At 47.6% G+C, this 24,244-nt stretch overlaps 10 protein-coding genes across 10 annotated transcripts; 5 read left to right on the top strand and 5 right to left on the bottom strand.

Moving 5' to 3' along the window:
- Nucleotides 1-594: 594 nt before the first annotated feature.
- Nucleotides 595-1,356, top strand: FTJAE_12807 (transcriptional regulator; the record flags this gene model as incomplete). Its single annotated transcript, XM_037345890.1, has 1 exon — nucleotides 595-1,356. The coding sequence occupies one exon, from the start codon at nucleotides 595-597 to the stop codon at nucleotides 1,354-1,356; it is 762 nt and encodes a 253-aa protein (XP_037200163.1).
- A 702-nt stretch (nucleotides 1,357-2,058) lies between these two features.
- Nucleotides 2,059-3,143, bottom strand: FTJAE_12806 (nitrate reductase; the record flags this gene model as incomplete). The annotated part of the gene is made up of 2 exons (XM_037345889.1): nucleotides 2,059-2,930; nucleotides 2,981-3,143. 2 exons carry the CDS (start codon nucleotides 3,141-3,143, stop codon nucleotides 2,059-2,061), a joined length of 1,035 nt encoding a protein of 344 aa, XP_037200162.1.
- A 1,527-nt stretch (nucleotides 3,144-4,670) lies between these two features.
- Nucleotides 4,671-6,896, bottom strand: FTJAE_12805 (general transcriptional corepressor ssn6; the record flags this gene model as incomplete). The annotated part of the gene is made up of 7 exons (XM_037345888.1): nucleotides 4,671-4,682; nucleotides 4,736-4,980; nucleotides 5,032-5,396; nucleotides 5,452-5,717; nucleotides 5,767-5,917; nucleotides 5,968-6,015; nucleotides 6,472-6,896. 7 exons carry the CDS (start codon nucleotides 6,894-6,896, stop codon nucleotides 4,671-4,673), a joined length of 1,512 nt encoding a protein of 503 aa, XP_037200161.1.
- Nucleotides 6,897-7,420: 524 nt separating this feature from the next.
- On the top strand, nucleotides 7,421-8,611 carry FTJAE_12804 (uncharacterized protein; the record flags this gene model as incomplete). The annotated part of the gene is made up of 1 exon (XM_037345887.1): nucleotides 7,421-8,611. The coding sequence occupies one exon, from the start codon at nucleotides 7,421-7,423 to the stop codon at nucleotides 8,609-8,611; it is 1,191 nt and encodes a 396-aa protein (XP_037200160.1).
- A 273-nt stretch (nucleotides 8,612-8,884) lies between these two features.
- On the top strand, nucleotides 8,885-9,577 carry FTJAE_12803 (haloacid dehalogenase; the record flags this gene model as incomplete). The annotated part of the gene is made up of 1 exon (XM_037345886.1): nucleotides 8,885-9,577. The coding sequence occupies one exon, from the start codon at nucleotides 8,885-8,887 to the stop codon at nucleotides 9,575-9,577; it is 693 nt and encodes a 230-aa protein (XP_037200159.1).
- Nucleotides 9,578-11,108: 1,531 nt separating this feature from the next.
- On the bottom strand, nucleotides 11,109-12,608 carry FTJAE_12802 (Ras guanine-nucleotide exchange Cdc25p; the record flags this gene model as incomplete). Its single annotated transcript, XM_037345885.1, has 1 exon — nucleotides 11,109-12,608. The coding sequence occupies one exon, from the start codon at nucleotides 12,606-12,608 to the stop codon at nucleotides 11,109-11,111; it is 1,500 nt and encodes a 499-aa protein (XP_037200158.1).
- Nucleotides 12,609-17,151: 4,543 nt separating this feature from the next.
- Nucleotides 17,152-18,126, bottom strand: FTJAE_12801 (phospholipase D; the record flags this gene model as incomplete). The annotated part of the gene is made up of 1 exon (XM_037345884.1): nucleotides 17,152-18,126. One exon carries the CDS (start codon nucleotides 18,124-18,126, stop codon nucleotides 17,152-17,154), a length of 975 nt encoding a protein of 324 aa, XP_037200157.1.
- Nucleotides 18,127-19,480: 1,354 nt separating this feature from the next.
- FTJAE_12800 (uncharacterized protein) lies at nucleotides 19,481-19,855 on the top strand (the record flags this gene model as incomplete). The annotated part of the gene is made up of 1 exon (XM_037345883.1): nucleotides 19,481-19,855. The coding sequence occupies one exon, from the start codon at nucleotides 19,481-19,483 to the stop codon at nucleotides 19,853-19,855; it is 375 nt and encodes a 124-aa protein (XP_037200156.1).
- A 185-nt stretch (nucleotides 19,856-20,040) lies between these two features.
- On the bottom strand, nucleotides 20,041-21,689 carry FTJAE_12799 (Nicotinate-nucleotide diphosphorylase; the record flags this gene model as incomplete). The annotated part of the gene is made up of 3 exons (XM_037345880.1): nucleotides 20,041-20,582; nucleotides 20,643-20,917; nucleotides 20,971-21,689. The coding sequence occupies 3 exons, from the start codon at nucleotides 21,687-21,689 to the stop codon at nucleotides 20,041-20,043; spliced, it is 1,536 nt and encodes a 511-aa protein (XP_037200155.1).
- Nucleotides 21,690-23,019: 1,330 nt separating this feature from the next.
- On the top strand, nucleotides 23,020-24,177 carry FTJAE_12798 (C4-dicarboxylate transport mae1; the record flags this gene model as incomplete). The annotated part of the gene is made up of 1 exon (XM_037345879.1): nucleotides 23,020-24,177. The coding sequence occupies one exon, from the start codon at nucleotides 23,020-23,022 to the stop codon at nucleotides 24,175-24,177; it is 1,158 nt and encodes a 385-aa protein (XP_037200154.1).
- Between the last annotated feature and the right edge of the window lie 67 nt (nucleotides 24,178-24,244).

Below are 24,244 nucleotides of genomic sequence, written 5' to 3'. Positions count from 1 at the left end.
GTCATGTTGTCTTTTGTCTCTTCTGGGAATGAAGCAAAAAGCAACAAAATTGGTACCTGACATGAGTCATGGACCGGTTTCGGGTCAAGCAGGAAAGTAATTTCATGACACAACGTAACGACTTTTGGAATCAACCACATTGTAAATGATTCACGCAGCATGCATGATTCCAAATCGCTGAATCAATCAGTCAAAGCAATCAATGGCACGCTAACGCAAATCCAACTAGCGCACCTCACCTAAGCATCCCCATTGTAGTCTATTTCCGAAGAGATGGCAAGGAATCAACTGGGGTTCCTCAGTACGAGGTCTCCATGCACCGGTCCGGTTCGCATTCCTGAGTAACTGAATTAGTCAAAGAAAGACGTTACTCGCCAGGATGGGGAAACGAATGCAGTAATGCGATTACTCAATTCCGTGAGGCGGATTAGCAACCTCACCGAGTTAGAACGACAATTGTTTATGAGACCAGCTTCATCATGACCATGACTTATGACTCAAAGGAACAATGAGAGTACTTATAAGCCTTCATTCATCACGAAGCTTCTGCTTGAACTGCCAAACAAACTTTTATCTGTTTCCAAGTCCTTTATCATGATTCTTTCTTCAGCCCATGTCGAGACGCGTATTCCTGTCCTGCGACAGCTGGTCCGCGACAACGCACTGGGCGTCCTCACCACCGCTATCCCCTCAGACAAGCACTCGCATATCCAAGCCAGCCACATTCCCTTCGTTCTCGATGTCGAAGACGAAGAGAGCGACACTGAGCTCGGAGTTCTGCGAGGCCACATCACCAGGCAGAACCCTCAGAGCCAGGCGATGATCGCGGCCTTGGAAGGCAGCGGATCCAACGTCTTAGAACAGGAGGTTCTCGTCCTGTTTACGGCAGCGCCTCATCACTACGTCGCCCCAAAGTTCTACACTGAGACAAAGCCAACCACTGCTAAAGTCGTGCCTACGTGGAACTACGCTGCTGTCCAGGCCTATGGCCGCGCCACGCTCTACTACGACAGCAAGTCTGAAGCCTCGTCCAAGTTTCTCCAAAAGCAGCTTGAGGACCTCTCTGAACACACAGAGAAATCGATTATGAACTACACCGGAAAGGGGGATCAACCTGGGCCGTGGAAGGTATCGGATGCGCCGGAACGCTACATTGAGCTCATGAAGAAGAACATCATCGGCATCGAGATCTCTATCCATCGTCTCGAGGGCAAGTTCAAATTGAGTCAAGAGATGCGAAAGGGAGACCGAGAGGGTGTCATCAAGGGTTTCGCGAGTATGGAATCAGAAGCTGCTCAGGTTATTTCCACTATGGTGCAGGAACGCAGTGATCTCAAGGAACCACAAAACAAGTAGAACTGGACGGCGTCTTGATTCTATGTAGAAAACGACAACGCTCGGCATAGCTGTAAAGCTAGCTTATAGCAACTCAAGTTGATCTCATAACATTTCGTGGAAATTGTGGTTATATTGACTTGATGTGCTTGTCTTCAGACTCTGTACATGATATGTGCACTTATTCACTAACTCCCGTCCGAAATACAGTATTCCACCTGTCGACCTTGTTGGAAATAGTGGAATTTGATAACCAGTTAACGCAGCCTTGAAACTATTTCAGGCACTCAAAAACTTTGTTATTGGACAAGGGACGTTCGATATAGAAATTGTGCATTATCACACAAAAGCGTTTAGCATCATAACTCAAGAGAATTGCTAGAGCTCTTACGTAGACTATGGCGTTGGGTCTTTGAAATGAAAACATTAATATTGACTCTGCTGTTGATCCCTTCATGATCATCGCTACATGTTCGGGAAGCCAGTGGGTTCATGTTATTAGGGTCGTGACCATATATTTCGAAATCTATAACAAATAGGTGTTGGGAACGTTACAGAGCATAGTAGAAATCCCACGGTGGTATCCGTCTTCCGGTTCTATTTCTCATCCAAATCATACTACATGTTGAAAACTTTATTGCCTCTAACTACATACTCTAAGTCTAGAAGCATCCTATTGCGTAGATTACAGGCTCCCACAGCTCTTAAAATCGAACAATATCTTTATCCTTCCATCCATTCTTCGACAACAGTTCGGTGACGGTCGCTTCCATTGCTGGTGGTTTCACAAAGAAGGACCATCTCTGCACTCCCTGGCATTGGGGAACCGACCTCGGCTTCTAGGAGTTCCTGGCCCAGTCGGCCTCTGCAGCCAGCCCATCCGTCGCAGGGCTTACTGGGAGTGTATAGGACCCGGAATTGTTTGTTCTCCCTTTCTAAGCTGTCCAGTTGGTCCTTGCACAGGATATCCTCCTCACAACAGTTACCGCTCAGAAGAAGACACTCAGCGGAGTCGCTATCATCAGAAGCTATGGCCCTGAGAATCTGGATCATGGGAGTTATGCCCGATCCAGCAGAGATCATGATGAATCGTTTTGTATAGCACTCCCTGCCCGAGATGGTGCAGTTGCCCTGCCCGGTGTATTCAAAGTTACCAATAGGTCCTTTGAGCTCAACCAACGAGCCCATTGAGGCAAGATCGATTGTCGTTGTCATCTTGCCGCACTTCTTTGCGTCTTTATCATGGTAGATCTTGACCACTAGATCGACCTCGCCGGATTCGCAACGCGCGGCAATGGGAGTATAGGGTCGAACGATCTGCTCGCCTGAAACTAGATTCTTAAGGCGGAGGAAGATATGCTTTCCGACGGGCAACCCGAATTCATGGTTGTTGTGTTGCCACTTGAGAGTGAAAAGGCGCGTGTCATGTGAGAGCCGTTGCTTTTCATGCAAGACCACCTTCTTCCAAGTATCCCTCCGGAGAAACGGAGCATCGGCTTCTTGAGGCTCAAGAGGGATCATGTTGGGCGGCTCTGTGGAGGGTGAAAGTCTATCGATATAGTATGCAGGCAGTAGTTTCTCGGCTTCGTCACTATCTATTGCATTTCGTTAGCTTCGCAAGCTATAGTAATGGTGATGGCCATACGTAGATCAAAAAAGTCCTCAGTGGCATCTGTTCCCGCTGCATCAAGCAGAATTGCATCGCCGCCCGGATGCTGCGACAGGAAGCTAGAGATGTCATAAACATTCTCTGCAATGGCGACCCAAACGCCTGTGTCAACGCTGCGATGATTCTCTAATTCGTTCATCGGGATCCTCCTTTCTGAAGGAATGATCGCTCCATCTTGATCGACAGCGAAGTTTACGTCCCCCAATCGCTCTCAGCACTTGTGCTATTCGGCAATGCGAAAGTTGTCTTTCGATGTTTCAATTATAGGAAAGATAAAGTGTGCGGGTTGAGCTGACAGGGAGAAAGAGTCCGTCCAAAGGGAGGTTAAATCACCGCCTCATAGAGCAACCAGGAGGATACCCGTTGACTCACAGTGTGGACGAGATCCCATATGGAGTCACGGAGTCAGAAGCTATGAGCAAAGGAAAATCAACATGAGTCAAGTCTTTCATGGTAATTGTCCCATCTTTGATTTCATGATCATCTGAGAATGTTGTAAACTTCCACATCGCTCGTGCTCCATAGCATCAAGCCAGTCAAGGCGGGCTTCAAGGCAATCGGATGGCTTCCGTTACGTAAATCTGCTGCACGGTCGAGCATGGCGATGACTTCGTGGTGCAGGTACGCGAGTAAAAAAGAGCTAATTGTCATATGAAAGTTGTATCTCCGGAATGAGTCAGTATCACGGAGATGCTTCAACTTGAGGCGCCAAGGTATTTTACATAATCCGTCGTCCTCCGCTTGATTCCAAATGGCATATTCCACATTCCTACATGCTACCCACTCTACTCATACCAGCGTGAATTGCCATATGATACGTCTTTTGAAGCGTATTTCTTAATTTTGATAGCATTTGCCCATATTGTGCCACCGGCCCGGTGAAGCCAATGCTCCCAGAGATATGGGTCTCATACGAGGTCAGTCTTTTTTATTTACTTATTTCTCCCGACAACTAACTAAACTAAGTATAAAATAGCGAAGTGGCTTCGATTGGAACACTCTTCGATCCATGAAACTATGTTAGCATAGAGCGGAAAGTCGATCTACAAAGGTACTCATGCTAAGGTAACGCGCGAGGGCTCTTGCATTGATCACTAGTACATTCTCATCATTCTGAGACTTTCGCACCGCAAGCCCAAGTGTCTTGTGAAACACAGATTACATCCCCTGGCATGATACCAACATGAATGCAGATAGAGCTGTCTTAATTATAATATTCAGTCACTAAGAACTCGAAAGATATGACTGCCCCTTCTTTTAGGACTTATGCCATCAGCGTAATAGTTCTAGACCCGGAGGTTTTCAGAAGTCGTTCTTCGTCCACATGCAAGACTAAATATTTTGCCAGAACTTTAATGCTCCAAAATGCTTTTATTAACCATTTTTACGCGGCCTTGATCTGTTTCTCCCACAAGGTCCTGCTTGCTGCCAAGTCAGAGACACCAGACTACAAATAGTGTCTGTGCCCTGAGTATCTCTACCATCCGGAATTGCCATCCAGTGGTGAGTCGACCATTTCGTAAATCAAAGTATCACCTAAAAGCTCGTCGTTCATATCCTCAGTATAGGCTTGGTGAACCTCAAGCCGTGCACGGACGTCAGATAACTCTGGCTTCCGCTCAAGACATTTATAAAAGGCATCGACCGCGTCTAAATGCTGACCATTTCAGCTGTCGTACTAGAGATAGTGTTAGGAGACTTATCGCCAGCTCAAGAGAGCGAAAGACGCACCAAAACGCCCAGATTGTACCAAGGCTCCCAGATATGGGTATTCAGCTCTACAGCGTTAGTCAGGGCATCGAGGCAATCGCGGCTTTGACCGATATTGAAGTATAGAATGCCTAGTGTGATCCAGAATGAGGGACAGCAGTTCTCGAGAGATATCGCGGTTTGTAGACATTGGTAAGCCCTTTCGTAGTCTTTTGCCACCATACACGCTCGACTCAACAGATACCAATTCTCGGGGATTGAACTGTCTGCAGCATCTTAGAAGCTAGGCCTACTAGAGATCTGATGGACCACTATACCTAGCTTGACGGAGGTCTCGAGATGATCCCTGGCATCTTCGACTGGGTTCTCGTAATGTATTCCCTCTACAGGAGAAGGGGTTGCAAGGCCTGAAAATGCGTGTGCGACTGCAGGGTTTAGCTTTGGGTCATAGCCGCCCTTCTCATTTGATAATGGGTGCATTGGGTGTAGAAACTTGACCCTGCGAAACGTCTCTATCTTTTCATCCATGTCTATTGGTGGCAGCTCGGTACCAAAATTCCTCTTGGTGCCGGTAAGATTTGCGAATCGCTCAACTGGGTCGTGCGAGTAAGGGGCCTCGTTGTATAAGTCGACAACGCGAGTTTTCACAAACTCTGTCTTGGCACTTCGGGAATAGACATTACTATCCAGACTTAATGTTAGCCGAGAACCTATGTGCTGTTGGATATGAAACTAACCAAACCTGTCCACTTCCAAACTCTAGGACTTGATCCACAAGTGTTCCATTACAATTTGGATCCAGGCATCTCTCGAGCCAGTAATTCATTTTCAGAACAACTGCCTGCTCAAGATGAAAGCCTGGTTTAATCAAGGTTTCCCATGTTTCTTGATTCACCTCTTTGCTAGTCTTTGCTTGTGCCACCGTAAAGAGGTTATTTGTAATGTATTTTGCTCCAGGTCTTTCGCTGGGATACACAACGAACTGGAGAATGTCCCTGAACGACTGTGACTCTAAGGAGTTATTTCCCGGTGAGTGGAACTAGAGTACCTACTTCCCAAGTTCTATAAGCCTGCAGTGGCAGCGCCCAACTCTCCCCGTGTACATCGTCTAGCCGAACGATGTCAAGTGTAAGATGAAGTGGTATAGCTTCGATGGCGCTTATGATGTGTTTTAGCTGCACACGAATATCTAGCAGCATACGCCTAGCCTTTTGTCAGTGACATAGCATGGCTGTCCAGTAAGGTAAACGTACGTGATTTTGCTAATTGCCTCTAGCATTTCGCTGGAACACCTCGCAAGACTGCCAAAGTGTCAGTTGATGGACCTTGTTCATTGTGGGGGATATGCACAAGAAGAATAGCCGCTTGATATCTTGCATCAGTTGATACAAGGTGTTGGCATGGCGAGTGATGAGAGTAGTCTGGTGACTGACAACAGCTGTACTCTGTTCACTCTTCAGCGTCATATGATGCATGTTTCGCTCCATGGCCTTCAAGCTTTCGTTTATTTCGTTTGTCTGCTTTGAATGTATTTCTGCTTGCATACTTGTACTCACAGCCAGATTATCGATTGCGCTTTGCGTTCTGGAAGTAATACTTAAGATGTTGGACGCGTGGCCAGCCATGGCATTCGCTTGTTTCTAGATCATCATGGACTGGGTAGCCCCGACTTCATGTGACTGCAATGCGAGACGGCTGATGCTGGTCCTATACATACTTCAGCCGTCTGGTACCTTTCGAGTTGGCGAGAGGCTCACTGTTGCTGCACACTGAGCAGGACATTGATAGCAGCCATCTGAGACATGACAGTCTTCCTTAGTTCCTGGACATCGTCCAGACCGATCATAGACCAGTGAAGTCTTGTACCGCCGCTCCTCGGGCTCCTCGTGGTTTTGAAATGGCCTAGACTGCTTTCTTTGCTTCTCATTTTGTCACTCATGGATTGTAACGGTCGAGCACAGTAAATGACAATGGCTCTGATCTGCTCTAAAGTTTCGCGTTCCGCATCAGACTCTGGCTCCAGGGACAAGACACGTTTCAAGGTACCCCGCATTAGATCTAGTTCGGCACGAAGCTGTTGGAAATGCATCGGAGCGTCCTTATAATTTCGCAGCTCGATGGCAATGCGCTCGAAGAGGCCTAGCACGGCGATAACGTCGCCGACACCATACCCAAACGACATCTTCGTTAGTAGCACTTTAGGAATGATTTGAGTCGAGGAAGCTTTTAGGATGAGAGGGAATCAGACAATCATTATATGTTGCACGGTCGGTTACATACTCGTTATTTGAAACTTGCGTAACAAGACTCAAGATATGTACTGCAATTGGGCCGAGATGTATGCCAAGAGATTATTTGCAATCGATGGATCAAAGTGAAGCGACTAAGAGTCTTGAACGTCCATTGCGAGAAATAGGGATCTCTATTTGACAGCCGAAATTGTAGGAGCGCAATACATCTACGTCCTCTGGCTAATCCAATGTTTATCGTGGTCTTGTTTCTATAACGCCTGTTCATACTGACTAACGCAATGGCTAGCGCTAGCTGATCTATTTAAAGCTTTGGCACGGGCTTCCAGTCAGATGAGTCAAGCGGCGTGGCTGAGCAAACATGACCAACACACTATTAAATAGAGTGGAATCGCCCGTAAGCAGAATAGACCTTGCACAACAAGTCCAAGGAAAAGGAAACTGTCAAATATTGGCCATGCAGGAATTCGAAGGTGTCACTGACGAGCTCAAGGCTCTTTTATCGCAGCATTTCCAAGTCGTGGCAACCCACTCTCAACGGCAAGACCAGTGGTACAAGAGGTCTTATCGATCCTTCGCAGCAGAACATGGCAATCGTGAGCCACTTATTCTCGTGCCACGCAAATCCCGAGAAGAATGGATCCCCCAAGTCCGCCGTTTCGCCAAAACGATGGCTGCCAAAGTGATAGCTGCAGGCGAAGCTCAGACCTGTCAACCGAGAGACATGGTCTCAGACTCAAAGCTCTTCTCGGACAAAGTTCTCGATGCGATTCATACAATACCTCTCAGTCGAGCTGTTAGAGGGAAAGATCAACTACGACCAGTTGCGATGCAGATTACGCGGTGGACATCAACAAACTCTTACGTATTCAGCGACACGGAGCGGATCACGGGCATCAAAGGGCTCATCGCATGTGGAGAAGTGGATGCACTGCTACGCTTGGCAAACCTGCCACAGACGCATCCACCGAAAGAGCGTGAGATAGATCCTTCGCGGTGGAGACACCTGAACAGAGACTGGCAGGATGCCATTGATGCTATCCTTTCCGTTATGTGGTTTCTCGGAGCCATAGAATCCTTCCCCGAGGACTTCGTCTCGGGTGATGGTTACAAGTACTGGGTTCCCGTAGCATTCAACAGCTACATTTCGCGCTTCCAACCATATATCGAGGCCTACGATGGCAAGATACCAAAGACGGCCGAGGCAATCCAGAAAGAGATATCTCAATGCGTCAAGGCGTTGGTTGCGGCTCAAATATTCTCTTCTGAAGCTGGTTTCGATGCGGTCCAGTGGGAAGACCGCATTGTGGACAATTTTCTGTACATTTTGGGATTTGAGGCCTGGAATCGGAGCAGAGAAGGGGCCGGCTATCTGAACTGTGATCTGAATGTCACCAAGACTGCAAAGTCGCTTCGCAGTGTCAGCTATGGGGAGGAGAATAGCGATGTAGAAGAGACTGCAAAAAATAAGGAGGTTGCTCCAAAGCCTAAGGACCCTCTTAAGTTGAGGGAGCCAAAGAAGGAGATGGCTTCTGAGACGAGTGAGGAGGAACAAGAGGAAATTGAGAAGCTTGCTGCTCTAGAGACCATGGAGAACGAATATGGGCGGAAAAGGAGCGCGAAGTATATGCCCAAACATAAGGGTTGATTGATAGGTTGGCGCGTTCGAGATATATATATCTTCTGATGGATGATGATGATGATTCGGCTTCTTGTGCCGAGCTTCGGCAAATGATATCAAGTGACCGACGTATATGTTAAACCGGAGAGATTTGGCTGATTTTCACCACAATCCACGATATGTCAAGTACGCCCTTATAAAAGCGGGGGTCTTAATCCTTCGCCGTGCAATAAAAATCTCTTCACTCAATAGACATCCTCCACATATCCTGTTACAACACATTACCATACTAAATCGACAATGATGAGCGCCCCAACCGATGAAAATTGGCAACCCAAAGCCATAGTCTTCGATCTCCTCACCGGCCTCTTAAACTCATGGGATCTATGGGACGCATCAACCCCATCGAAAACTCACCAAGACGGCGGCCGCTGGCGTCAGCGCTATCTCGAAATAACCTTTGGCGCTGGCTCCTACAAGCCGTATGAAGACCTCGTCAGACAAGCCGCCGCAGAAGTCGGTCTCCCGCCATCAGCGCCTGAAGCGCTCCTCAAGAACTGGTTCAGCATCAAAGCGTGGGATGAAGTCCCCTCTGTTCTCCAAGCTTTGAAAGCACAGGGCTATAAACTTGGCGTTATTACCAATTGTTCCAAGCACTCGGGATATATCGCTATTCACGGTGTTGAGGAACAGGCTAGTGCTGGGTATGAAACGCCGTTTAGTTTTGACGCTGCTGTCACAGCTGAGGAAAGCGGGTTTTACAAACCTGTTAAGGAAGCATATCACGCTATCCTACCTAAGCTAGGGGTTAATGCTGAGGATATTCTTTTCGTTGCTGGAAGTGCAGGTGATGTCGAGGGTGCGACGAATGCTGGTATGAGGGTTGTTTGGCACAATAAGATTGGGTTGACGAAGAAGGGAAATACAGTTCCATTGAGAGAAAGCAGGACATTGGATGATACTCTGAAGGGGTATTTGAAGGAGCGCGAGTAGTAACTGCTTAGACATATCCAAGCTTTCTTACACAGAGTTGGTAAATAACCGCTGTCTTCTGGCCTAGAGCTCCACAGACCGTAATTTAGACTGCTGAGTTAAGTATATTTCTTCCTTCTTGATTTAGGTCACTTTCATCTTTGGAGCCATTTCTTCTAGTTATCTCTAGGTTGATTTGGTTGAGGCACAATTTTAGTCAGATTGGCGACTGCGCTTGTCCACTCAGGACACAACTAAGTAGAGTCTGATCAAGAGAGTCCTCAGTAACGTACTTTAATATTCGCTACCTATTTATCGTTAGAGCTCCACCACCAAATAACATGGCATTGACCCTCCTATTCTGACATGAATCAAATAGAGAACGTCAGCCATCCTCAGCCTCCCTTCTTCTTCTCTCCACTCCATTCTTGTCCCTCGTTACCTTGGTTTTAGCCCTATTTATTCCTCGCTGCCCGATAGATTCTGCCATTCGTTACCCAGTCCATTCTCTTCAATGCCCTACAACGTTGTGGTCCCACTGGCCTGTGCGCTGGGCGCAACAGCAGGTCCATGCAAGCCAAGTGCTTCCAGTAAGTTGTGCTACGACATTGCCTTGTGAACATCAGCGAAATAGCGACCGTCGGCTCGCCAACTTCACAAGAAGGTTCTAAGACTGCTGCTGACTCGTTAACTTCATTACAACCTTCTGAGACTTCCACGTTGACTGCGACTTTTTCATCCGACTCTAGCTCTCTTCAGCAATCAATATCTATTTGGATTGATGCAGCCACCGTTTTCATCACATCTTCCGTCACGTCAGATGCAGCGGCATCACCCACCATTGCTCCTACTTCGACTCCATCTCCAGTCCTTGGAGCATTCAAAGCAATCGGTCATGGCGGCGGTGCAAGCGCCTAGGTTCTCTCTGCCGGAATAAGCTCTCAGCCACTAGTCTCAACTGCAAATAACACTTCTGCGGTGCAAGCGACACACCAGCCATTACCCCACCACAGGACGGCTCGATAACACTGGACGGGAACAACCCTTTGGATGTAGGCGCAGGTGTATTTTCGATCGAATCAGGCACGGGGGAGCCTCATTGTCGACGGTGGCGGCGGACAGTCAACTTCGGTTCATGTTTGCAATGTAACGCCCCGGACAAATGAGGTACCCATCACCTACGATCAGGGACAGACAGATAGAGGATCTCTGAAGTGCAGTGCACCAATAATAAATTGCATGGAAGACTTCAACGGTGATATGATCCCGTTTGCTATGCCACTGAGGGTGTTTGGACACAATTTATGGGATTCCAGTTACTGGGCAATTATTACCCTCTTTAGTACAGGTTCTCAGGCTGCAGCTACTGGATCAAATGTTTCTATCAGCCTTGTTATCCAAGGTCTTTAGGGCAGCATGTAATGAAAACATATTGTAGAAGCAAGTGGCCATATATCAACTAATAATTTCCAAAGATAATACTATTAAAAGAAACGCAAAAAGGAAACAAGGAAGAGAAGTTATTAAGGAAAAGAAAGAAAGTCCTATCTTATTAATCCTTCTTCTTGAAAATAGCACGCAAAAATGTTTGGCTCTTCCGGAGTGGCACCCCGGATTCCAGAAAGCTACTCCTTTGGTAGCATGCCTCCTCGATGCAGAACTGATCTTTACACCACAGCTCAGAGGTGCCTTTCTGGATCCACCTCTGCAAATCGTCATCTGGTGTGATATCATAAGGACGTTGATTGCTTGTCAGAACCTTAACGATTGATGCAATGCGCGCATACTTGTCCCAGTTGATAATCCTTTCCGAACCCACGGACCCCTTTCCTTGTTCAGGTGACCCGTCTTTATACTGCCCGTTAGTGAAGAAGAGCTCTCCAAGATATGAGCGGAGAACGGGGAGACATGGACCCGAGCAGGCGACGGTCAAGGCTTGGAGTTTCTTGCGATTACCCGAAGGATCAACGATCATCCGCAGACAGCGGAGTGATTCCTTGACCGGCAGTGATACTGCATTCCATGAGGCCCTGAGCCTAGACACAGTATGATCATCTAAGCCAGAAGTAACAGCAACAAGTCCCTCAAAGTTGTTTAACTGGAAGAGATGCTGCGCAACAAGAATCCATTTCCCTATTATAGCGCCGCGATTCTTAGGGTCGAGGTCAGTCAGGATACTGTGCTTGACCCAATTGGAGATCCCATCGCTGAGCTGCATCATAGATGCTACGTTAGGAGCACTTGACTTGTCTAGCATCCACCTTTCGGCGAGAAGCTCCTTCCTCTGAATAGAGCAGAATATTCTCATCTGCTTGACGGTAATCTGGCATGCTAGATGCTTATGACACATGTCAAGGATGGGAGGCTGGTCGTTTCGGTCGTTGAAGAAGTTGTTTGCCGCCTTTAGAGTGACCAGATTTGCATGCTGACATGGGTTGTTCTTCTCATCGGTGGCCAAAGCATCGTTGTCAGTTTTGTCCGTTTCCAGAGTGGGGAGGTCCTTGATAAGGTGCAGCAAGAAGGCGGAGTACATGGGTAGTGCGATGTGTATTCGCTGTGTGACAAAGTCCTCAAGGGATGCAAGGATACGTTGATCTGTGGCAGGGTTCCAATTCGATTCCAGCCACACTCTAAGTGCACGGCATACTCTAAGCTGGATATATCCTTGCTTGGATGCCTTGGCATAGTCAGCGGCATTGAAACGCCTGATGAGAGCAGACAGTATCTCCTCTGGAGCACAGAAGAGTTCTGACGTCGCAAAGAATGCCGAGACGAACTGATCTCTGTTTGTGCTTGGTTCACAGTCTGTGAGGCACTTCACCAAAGTGGACAATGAACACCTTGAGATCTCGGTCCTCACAACGAGCGAACGATCAGGGACCAAGCCATCGTCTCTCAAGATCGAGGACTGTATGTTGACGCTGTGACGAGCCATATTGGTTGAAAGCTCAGACATACGAGGTGCTTGTAGGGGCTGGTAGCTCCGTCGTATCTTCTGGCCTTGCATTATGGGTTGGAGTTCCCGCACTACGTTTGGCGGAGGGAGAAGCATGGTGCGATCAGGTGTTCTCGTAGGAGAAGGTGTGTCTGTAAGATATCGATCGAGGTCGGGTGATGTTGTTCTTTGTCGGGCTTGCTTGCACTACATTAATTATCGAAAAGAAGATGGGGATGTTCTATCTTTATAGGTAGGACGAGGGCGAGGAAGCTTTGTGTTTAGAAGACCTGCTAAACATTGACTGTTAGTAATATACAACTCTTAGAATTATAAAAAGTAAACATGATCTAAAAGGCATACCATCAGCTTGTTTACCTGTTTATGATGAATCATAATGCTTTGATGTTGACTGCTATTAGGTGTAGTGCGGCTGCTGAGGGTGTCAATGCTGGTTAACGTAATGAACCAGAACTTCCTCCATCATTCCTTTCTTACCTCTAGCTAGAGCAGCAACTGAGGTGTGTGCTGTTTTGGTATATCATAAAACAAGAATAACGTGGAATAGGTATGCAAATGTGATGTGATATCTTTCACGTTCCTGATCGTCAAAGCTGTCATCAAGCGGTGTAGTAAATGCTTTACTCAGTATGACCTGAATTGGCATTGGGAATTCTTGATGGGAGATTACCCTGTGTAGCATTTCGAGGATCTGCATTCCCTGCGACTGCAAGGTCCAACAGAAGACTCAACCTGCCGAAACAAATCTTCTGTACTACGACGAGAATACGACAAGCAGCTGAAGGTTCGACTCCCAAGTTCCATTCGATTCTTGGACTTACCGTCTGCAGTCAATGGCAGTGTAATAATCGACATATGCTAGCGGGCAAGTTCGAATTCCTAATAGTACGGATGTCAGCCGTGGCGATTCAGAGGTTACACTGGTACATCAAATGGCCCGAACAGCATACCTGACTCCTGACTGCCGCTGCCGCTGCCATTGCTCAACTTTCCATATTGATCTCGATCGGGGACGGCACAAGCTAGAAGTGGAGAGAGTTACCGCGCAAGCCCCTCTCCCCCATGGGCAACGGTATGGGAAGCTATGCTCTGGAGTGTAGCTTGGACTCTACTCTGCCCAAGAGCTGAAGAAGGCTGCGAGCCTACCCCGGCTTTTTTTTTGCAATCCCTAGACTCAACGGCAGTAATTTTGTCGGTTGCGATCGAATGTCGCGAAGGATGGCTGGCTCAGCAAAGTTATCTGCAGGTCGGTGGCCTTACGACGCACTGCAGATGCCGCGAAACTGAGAGGAAGTCTGATGGATCGGGAGAGTTTGAGATATGTCGACATTGGACAGATGGCAGTTAGCTTGCTCGGAGGTCTATTGAGCATAGCTTAAAAGGTCGGGGAGTCGCTTACTATCAACAATTTGAACCCTCATCAACCTCCCTCTTTCTTCTTCATTGTCTGCAGAGCTCGATCAATCTTCCATGTCTAGTCATATGATAAGTAGAGGCTGCTATTGCATGGATTTTCGAGGCTAGCTACTGGATACGGCGAGAAGAGATTTCATTTCGGTCGCCGTTTCGTGTCAAGAAAATTCGATTCGACGCTCAGGGGAAGCTGAAGATGCGCCGTCGAAAGGGTTGAATGGCAACAAAGCGGCGCTGGATGTCTAGGTCGCTCGTCTCGGTCGAGAAAACAGTGTTCGGTGCCCTTGGAATATCGGGACGTGAGGGCGGGGGAAGATGAGGCTTGATGGCAGAGGAACTGACTCAACATAGCTGCCCGTAGCCTTCAATACATGGTGACTGCCTAACCAGGACTGGACGGTCGGATGATCTGAGGAGACGGGAAGATGTGTAAGCCCAAAAAGGGAATGAGTGAATGGAAGTTCAGCTCAGCTAAGGAGGGATTAATTGTGTCTAAGGGGGGTCAGAAAGCGTCTGACGTGAAGAGCTGGTGTGTGTCTCGGGCCCCTACCCGCCATATCTCATTCGCTCAAGATGGAAGGATTGGACTTGTCACATGGCAAGTTTTCTGCCTGCCGTGTCTATACTGATACAGGAGCGCCCCTGATACTGACGGCCAATAATTTGTTTTGGCGAAGCGAAGACAGCACTGACTCCAGTCTTCTCTCAGTACGCACAGCAGCTTTTCATGCTACCATTGTTCTTAGAGCTACCATTGACCTTCAACCTTTCAATATTGGCTTTCTCTTAATTAACGTTTACGTTTAATCGTCAATCTCTAGCGACTGTTGAAGGGGTGAGCGCTCTAGCTCTGCAATATTTCCGGGACATTTCCAAGGCCTTAGCAGGCTAGCCAGGCAGACGTAACCTTAACTTCTGGCCCATGGTTTACTCATTTTTGATCCTACGTATGTGGTTAGTTTAGAAGGATTCCCGGCTCTCGGACACCTCGAAACTAGCCAATGCCAGACAAGAAGTTCTCGCTTACCCAGACGCTTGCATGAGTTTTTGTCTCCGAGAAACGGCCGGACTTTATTCAATTTCCAGTTTCCGCGTCGCTTGAAGATGCTTATGCCTTCTCGACAAGGATCATAGACATAGCTATTTCGGGTTTCTCGGTCACCCCGCAACTCCTTTAAGGGATCTACCATCTTTGGAAGGCCATCAACTACAAGAATATGAGTATCGATGGTGTGATAGTGCAACTACATCATGCTACTATGAATAGCTTACTACGGATTCTAGTTAATAGTGAAGGCAACGAGTATTTTGCCTCCAGGTGTTTATTGGTGTCCTTTTACTTGGTGACTGTCCTGCAATCCTTCTGAAGTCTTTGTAAGACCTACCGCAATGGCCCTGAGAATAAGGCATCTCCGCGGAGGGGGCCCTCTGTTCAGACTTGGCACTTTCCCCTTTCAGGGAGCTCATTCGAAGCAACGGGTTAATTATTGGCCCGCCCCTGGTAGCCCTGTGGCTTTGGAGTGGCACAGAAGCAAGTAACATGCGGGTATGAGTGCCCTTTTTGCAAACCTTGCATAAATCAGCATAAGAATATTTAGCAATTTTGCGCTTAGGATATGCTATCATATAATTCACAAACACGAAAGGCGATGGACTGCAGTAATGTTGCAGATAAAATATCCACTAAGTGATTATCACTTAACAGGAGTCGTTAAATAGTATGTAATGAGATTGCTCGTCTTTCTATTTCACTTAGTGGAAAGACCCAACTTCAGATAATAGTAGATTTCGAAGCATCATTCATTAATATTGCTGTAGCTCATTATAGACATGACTGACTAGATATGGGCTCACAATCAGCATTAACTTCATGGCCTAGAATACACACAAGACTTGTCCCTGTTAGAAGATATACAACACCCACGCCATCATGAACCCAATGAGACTTGAATCCGCCTGTTCTATATCTTAGCCTACCTTGCTCTTTACACAACCTCGGCCATAAGGTACAACTCACCTGTGAAAGTACCTGCCCCACGTTCTTAGACGACTCGGCTGTTTGCCCGGAAGACGTCTTGGTCGACACAGATGCCTGGGTCTGGGTCGCACTACTGATTCCTTGAGATGACGCCGTAGCACCAGACTCTGATGAAGTTACGGAGGCATCAGCTTGGTTAGGTGCACGCAGGGCAGACCCAAGACAGGATGCGGGCTCGCTCTCTGTCGCGCAGCAGGCATTCAGAGCTTTTTGTCCAAGGCCGGTGCATTCTTTGCAAATCACGGAGGCGCATGAAGAAATAGTCGGAGCGCAGGTCTGGATGAATGCATTACACTCGTTGAATCGTGTTTCTTTAAAGCCGATGTCTTCGCTAAGCTCTGGCCCTAGGTTGGGAACGGGGAGATCCGCGGCGACCAGGGCCGCACAGAAGAGCATGAAAGCAAGCATTATAGGTAGGTTTCCAGGTTTAGAAGATGAAAAAGTAGTTGGGAAAATGCACGCCAGAGCGCAGATCCGGTATGCGGTTGTGACTCTATATAAGGCCAAGCCCGGTAGGCCTTGACCTCTATTGGGCTTTGACTTTACATCCCCTATCTTAGGTTCCCTCCTTTGCTGAATCTGCCCTACCATGAGGCTTGGAACGAGCCTGTTTGGGACTCAATAACGGACGGATAAGGCTGGGAGTGACAATATCGATCCTATCGATTGGATTCTCAACCATACTGACGGCATGCTTTATCCGAGGCAGCAGGGGGGAACAAATGGTAGCTCGTTCAATTGGATGCTCAGCCGCGCTAACAGTGGTGTGGCTTGGAGCTGGGACGTGAAGGCTGATTAACGGCACGTTTCATCCGAGACGACCCCTCTGATAGGCTACTGAGCCATAACCTTTCTGGTGTATCCCAGGTCTCAGATACAGCTAGATCCTCCTCGCAAGAGCATCATGGCTCTCTTGGTCGACTGTCGTGACCTGGAGTAGAACTGGAAGACCTTGAAGCTCGATTGTGACGTTTGAGAAACTTTTGTTTCTCCATGGACCAGCTGAGTGGTGTTTGTGCACCCAAACTACCTCCATCATCACCAGATTTGAGAGGAAGGAAGAAGCAGTTCTACTAGCCGACATATAAAAAGACTAAAATACATAAAAGGCACTACGATGATCAAAGAGCTCAAGTAAATCAAAGACGAGTGACAACATATGGAACCAGCAGTCTAGGTAGAGGAGAACTACCATGGATTATCGCTGACTCCCGCGTATCGGTATCCTCCATTCTGTGCAAGCGCACTGCGGATCTGCGCAAGAGCTTGAGTGGCACTCCCGCCGTAAGGAGCACCGTCCAATCCATAGATAATCCCGTCAATACCCACGCCCATGAGCTTCTGAACCAGCTGCACTTGATCCACTACCGCCGTCCAACTGAATACCTTTCCAAATTTACCACTTGCAACTTCCTGGCGCAGCTGAGTACAGGTCAGATGTGCATCTCCCGACTCTGTGCAATCGCCAAATCCTTCTTTGAGGTCCTTCCAGCCATATGAAGCTACACGCTTCTGGATACTGGAAGGTCCCTTGTTGTTGAAGGACTGCTGTAGAGGAGCTGATCTACCATCTACATTCATTGCCTCGTTAGCAGTGAGGCCGGATTGTAGAAGCCGGTATGCGTTGCCATTCTCGTTTCCGTAAAACCCATACAGGACGCGAACACCTTGAGGCTCTAGGATCTGTCTGGCCAGATCCCTAAGGGCCGCTATCGAACAACCCCATTCTTCTGGTTTACCAGGATCGCAGGCATCGGGGTTCTTCAAATCAAGCCAGACAAAAGTGATGGGCTTGCCAGCCTTGCGATGAGCAGCGATGTTATCGAACATATCTTTCGCTCTATCGCCATTCTTGCTTGGCCCATCGTGCGATGCCCACCAACCATCTTTGCCTTCTGAGAATATATCCATCTCTATGGCATTGGCACCGTCGTTTACGGCGCGTTGAACAGCGCTCATGTCGTTACATCGATGAGCGATAGCATAGAACGGCTTCTTTGCGGCTCTGATACCGAGTTCTGGTAGGATATCGTCGAAGTCGTCAGTGGCAGCGTGTCTTACAGCGAGACTGCTCTCATGCCTAGGAATGATAAGAGGGTTCGCTAAAGCTCTTGTGACAGCAACGACAGACAAGCTTGATAGAAGATAATGTAGGCTTCGCATTCTGATTGATAGGTTTTGTTGGGGATGCAGTTGAAAGTGATGGGAGAGAAAGAAATGGAATGAAGGAATTGGCCAACGACTACTATTTATTGGCTTTCGGATCGAGGGCTGTTTAGACAGTACTTAAGGAATAATCCTGGCTCATTTCATGTAAAGCAGCGAGTGCCATGGAAATGTCTGAAGTTAACTTAAACGTCTGTAATTACGGTATCTGACAACTTATGCTTACATGGCGCACGTAATCACACAATACGATTTAGGCCACCTTCCCTAACAGGCCCGTGTGGCTCTTATATCATCGTTTGTGCAATTGACATCTTTTGATTGGAACTGTCGTAACGCCTAAATGAGGGCATGTCCCCCTGATGTAACCAATGGGAACGCACGTGGCGTACAACAGCCAGAACCGTCAGGACAAGCGTTTGAGGACCTGAAAGCTTCACAGAGTTTGTTATGCACTTGCCAGCCAGTCTGAATGCTTGGGATGATAGAGAGCCCTGCATTTTATGTTGCACTGCGCATTCTCGTAAATAAGCTACTCGTAAATGAGAATTCAGACGGGCTGGTGTTAGTAAAATACATGCCAAAAAGGAGATACTAACAAGGCTCAACGCTTGGAATCACAAGAGAATAAACATAATCTAAAGGGCATATCATCAACTTCCTTGCTTGTTATTATGCTTTGATTCGGACTACTGTAGGTTTTTGGGCTGCCATTGGGGGCATCCACGCTGATCACAACTCCCGGGATAATGAATTAGATCTCCCTCCATCTTCCTTGTTTTTTCTCTATGTGAGGAATTAAGCTGTGTGTTATTTTTGCATATCGCAAAAAGAGGATGACGCGGAATACGTGTAAAAATGCGACGAGATATCGTTCACGTTCCTGGTCCCGAAAACTGTGTCATGAAGGGGAACAGCAAATGCTTCACTCAGCACGACTTGAATTAGCACTCGGAGCACCTGAAACAAAACTTCAATGTCGGGATGTAATTGATTGGTTTGTTTTGTGAAGCTTTTTTTTGTTCCTCCTTCAGTCCACTTTGGACTATGGTGCCGTTTCTCCGAGTTATGTGTTGGTTGGTTCCATATGTGCTGGTCGTCCCAAGGTTGCCTTAGGCGGCTGGTTCGCCAATCCGTGCCCGATGCCTAATCACGTTTTCATTCTTCAAACGAGCCATTTCAGCCCCTCATTCATTCTTACACGCTATCATCTCTTCCGTAGATTTTACGAATTGATACACAACTTACGTATAGCTATTCAATAACCGACTTATCCAGCACGGTCTTTGTGCGTGATTTCGATGCCACTCTCTATACTAACAATTTGCTGACATCTTCAGACAAGTCCAACATGAGCCTCACGGACGAGAGTTCACCTGTCGAACAGCTCTTCCTCGACCGCTCGATCCACGACGTCCTGACAAAGAAATGGCCTGCGGTTGAGCCATGGGCTACTATGTATGTTGATGCGATTCGAGAGCAAAGATATGGCGATGCTGTGTGGGCACGATATCACATAGAAGGAAATGTCGAAAATGGTATCATCATCAGTCCATCTCCGAGCGATAATATGCCAGTTTTGGACAGTATCAGAGAAGATGCGGTGGAAGCGAAGATGAACGAGCCCGAGTTCTATGCAACAGCTTTGCAGTTTTACGCTAAGACTAGTCCCTCGGACAGACATCCTGAGGTTATTAAGATCATTTTCGAGGCTGATAAGGCGTAACTTCGCGGTGAGGGGGATTAAGTAAGGTGAAGAGCCTTGATGGGACGAGGATGAAGGATTTCTGCCGCTCGAGATTATTTAAGAACCAACTTGTATCTAAGCACTGGCTATTGACTGTGTTTGCTACAAGAGATTGAACCTGAGAAACATGTCAAATGGTTATCTCTCTGCACAGTCGTCCAAAGCTATTCAGGACTATTTGATACATATCCAGAATCAGACTGTTTTGTTGCCTCGCCAGCACCATCCTCCCCTGACTTTAATAGATCTTCAATCAACCCGCCACTATCAAACGAGGATTGCAGTTCTCCAAAGATGGAGGATGGATCAATAGCGCCGAAGTCGAAGGTATCTAGCCACGTTTCACCCTCTCCCTCAAAATGCAGATCAGCACTTTCAACGCTAGGCAGCTCAGAAATAGGAAGCTGTGGTCCTTCGGCTGGTGCAGGCATATCGTTGTCAGCTTCAGGGCGTTGAGCTGGGCTTCTCAGGCGCCGGATCTGCCTCAGTTCTTGAAAGGCCTGCTCCAATAGAGTCTTCACCCAGTCGCCGGCTCTTCGCCTCAGGTTCTCCTCCACAATATTCATGTCTCGGTCTAGCTCTCTCCCCAAAGCTTGTCGAAGACGCTGCGGCACTTCCCTCAGTATGTACTGTTCATAATGCGCCAGATAGCCCGATTCAGGATGGCAGGTATCCTCCTTCTGTGACGCTTGGCTGTAGTCATAAACTAGAAGTGGTTAACGCTATCAGGATTGAGGTCGCCTCTTATTGCGCCAGGCCAACTTACATGGAGACGGGATGTCATCATCCAGCACGTGCGGAAACAGAATATTGAAAATTCGCCTCCACTTCTCCGTCTCCGAAAGCTTTTGGTTAGCCCTCTTTCGTGATCTAAGGCTTCTTTCCTGCACTGCGTCAAACCCCTCAACATACTCCATTTCCCGCAAACGGCATGGCTCATCGGTTCTCTGGTGGTCCATAATGCCTTGCTCATCCGTGAAGGGTTGCCAGCAGCGTGCACAACGATATTGGGGCTGTCTGTGACGTCGATAGAGATGCTCCCTGCCTAAGTATTAGAGTCAGATGCTCCAGAGGGGTCATCCAGTTATACGCACTTGACACGATGGACATCATTCCAGCCAGGCCCTGGGCATGTCCTCCAGTCTTTGTACTTGGCTGGATTGTACTTAAAGTATAGACAAGCGTACTTTGGATCCTCATGCTCTTTTATGGCCACACCACTGCTCCACGGGTCTTTCCCCTTGCCACCTTCGTCCTCGTTGTCTGTGTCTTGATCATCTTCCTCCGCTGCTTTTCTCTTTTTGTTATCACGATTGTTAGAGCTGGAAGACCCAGTGCGAAGATGTGAGCCCAGCAGTGTTTCTGATATCCCAGATGAGTTGGTTGAATTACCACCGGTGTTTTTACGCCACACGTCTAGGTTTAAATGCAACCACTGCATCACAGTAAAAACAATCCTGTCAACAACCTGGCCCTTCCAATAATCGATGTAAGTACTCGTAGTGAAAGAGCCTTCATCGCTGTCGGGTGTTTGAGAGGAATCCCTATCATCTAGTTCTTCTGAAGTAGCGTACGATTGTCCAGGTTTCGAAGACGGCAGTGTGTTGAGAAATTGATGAGGAATATCAAGATTCTCCGTTTTGGTCACTGTCTTGAGTGATTGAAATGCATCTTGAGACAGATGTAGGCCTTTCCGGTTTTGAGTCAGAATTGGTATGCTATCGGATGTGTATACGCCCGAATCATCATGTGCAAGCTGATCGACAGCGGAGGCATGGATCTCTTGATCCGGGTCCTTGGCCGAGTCATCCATCCTTATCGTCTTTGGTGTTGAGCATTCTTTTTCTTTCTCATTTCGTGTCCAACAGTCCATCCTGGCTTGATGTCTCTATGAATCGCCTATTGTTCAACAGATGTTATTGACGTAATATTAACGTTCCCTGAGCTTACCATCATATCATTTGCCCGTATGAAGCCTCGACCACAATCTGGGCAGAAGATAGATACCTTCTTTAGCGGACGGTGTTTTGCTAATTTCCAGATTCGTGGTTGCGCGATTGGTGAGAAGCTACTGGAGCTCCGTGTCTCATCTCGGGATGAGGACGAAGGAAAATTCCGCAAAGCCTGTAATAAATCTTTCTGAGTCGGTGAAGAAATCTGTTGTATTATCTCGTAGCTCGTCGGGTTGCAATCTGCCACTTCGTGTTTTAAGCATTTCGTTACGTCACCATTTAAGTCGAAAGGTGATGGATCCTCGTTCGTGTGCAGGACCTTGGACTCTTCATCTGAGTCTATGGAGATGGAAGGGGACGCCATGGTAGCCTGTAGCTGAGCCTGTTTTAACCAAGTGGATAGGCCGAAGAGTACAGAGTCGGTGAACTGGTTGACATGCAATGCGGGGCATTGATTGTATTTGAACCCAATGGATAGCTGAACCAGGTACTGCGCACGGTTGTCCATAGCTAGCTGTTGATAGGTCAGATAGACCAGGATAGTGCGGCTGAGAAAGACTTCTCTTTGTTTTCCGCATTTGCGCATAACTGGATTGAGCCAGCACTAACGCGACAAACACCTTTTATACACTTTCTATAGCTCAACCCTAAACTCTGAGATTTAGATTGCTTGGGTTCAGTGACTTCATTATAAATTCATTTAACTGCAACACGTTGGTATTTGTTACCTGCAGATGGGCATAGTGATATTGACTTGGTACCCTGAAAGCGGACTTTCGCATTGACCTGACACCTGTATAAATACGAATTCAAGATATTTTATTGATAAACTAATGGATTTCAAGACTGACTTATTATGCCTTACCTTACGGATACGGTACACCAAGTCCATCTATTTGCAGCTTAATTCTCCATATAACCCCGGATTCTTTCAACGGCTGCGAGATCAAGTGGCGCTGTGGAAACTATTCCTAAAGACCCGATTGGTTGAGCAACAAGACCAAAATCTGAAATGCCTCGGCGTCTTGGACCCACAATCCTTCACTCGCGCGTGTTGGTCGGGCACGGATATAAATACCAACTTCACATCACTTCAACACACGCGCCAAGCTACCCCTCCTAATCTATCTCCAACCTCCAGCGTCATCATCCATCAATCCATGGGTTACCTTCAATCATTACAGCCTCGCCATGCCGCAAGACGAGCTCCCCAAATCCACCGCCCAGCCGACCAATCCTGAACCTAAAAATGAACGCGCCGTCTCACTCGTCGATCGCTTCACATGGGGCAACTTCACCTGCACGCAGTCCACAGGCGGTGTGGCCCTGATGCTATCAAAGAGCCCGTACTCATTTCGCGGGCTACACACCATTGGCGTCGTGGTCTTTATTCTCAACCTCGTTCTGTTTATTCTGTTCTGCACAGCTATGGTGTGTCGGTTTGTTCGGAGACCAGCTAGTTTCCTCAAGTCTGTGACGAAACCGCCTGAGGCGTACTTTACTGGCTCGCTGTGGCTTTCGATGGCGACGATTATCATGGGGATACAGAGTTTTGGCGTTCCTCACGCTGGGACCTGGCTTGTCGATACCGTTCGGGTTTTGTTTTGGATTTATGGTGGTATCACGCTGACGTATAACGTTGTTATTTTTGTGGTCATGTTTTCTCTCGCACCTTTTGCACCGGGGAGTATGAGCTCTCCGATGTTTCTGATGATTTACAACGCTATGCTCACCGGGACTGTCGCGTCAGTAATCGCAGCGGATCAACCTCCATCAGAACGAATACCAATCATCGTTGCTGGCATTGCTTTCGAGGGTCTTGGCTGGATTCTTTGTCTCCTTTTTCTTCCCCACTTTGTCGGCAACCTCCTTGTCAACGGCCTCGGCCCCGTCAATCTCAGACCAGGCCTCTTTATCTCCGTGGGTTCTGCAGGCTATACCATCATAGCCCTGATCGGCTGCGCAAAAGCAATCCCAGACGGACACGGCTACTTCGCGAAACATCCGACTGCAGCAGAGACACTCAACATCATGGCGTTGTGGGTAGGAATATTCCTCTGGCTGTTCACCTTTTGGCTCTTCGCAATTGCCGCGGTTGCGCACGTGCCCATTTTGGTTTCAAAACTCCGCGGGGATAAGTCTCGGCAGCAGATGAGTTTTGCCCTTCCGTGGTGGGCGATTGTCTTCCCCAATGTTGGGTTCACGATTGCTACGGTGTATATTGGGGAAGAACTTGAATCCAGCGCCATATCCTGGGTTGCTACTGTTATGACTATTTTGGTTTTTGTAGCGTGGTTGATGGATATGTATTTGCATATGAAGTCGATATTTCAGAAGCGCATTATGTAGATAATTGCAAAAAGTAGAGCGTGGAACGCAAGTCAAGCGCGTAACTGGCCTTTTCTATCTAACTCCG

The sequence above is a fragment of the Fusarium tjaetaba genome, assembly GCF_013396195.1.
Source record: "Fusarium tjaetaba strain NRRL 66243 chromosome Unknown NRRL66243_c0000360, whole genome shotgun sequence".
Taxonomy (NCBI): Eukaryota; Fungi; Ascomycota; class Sordariomycetes; order Hypocreales; family Nectriaceae; genus Fusarium; species Fusarium tjaetaba.
This window is presented reverse-complemented; position numbering and strand designations above follow the sequence as displayed.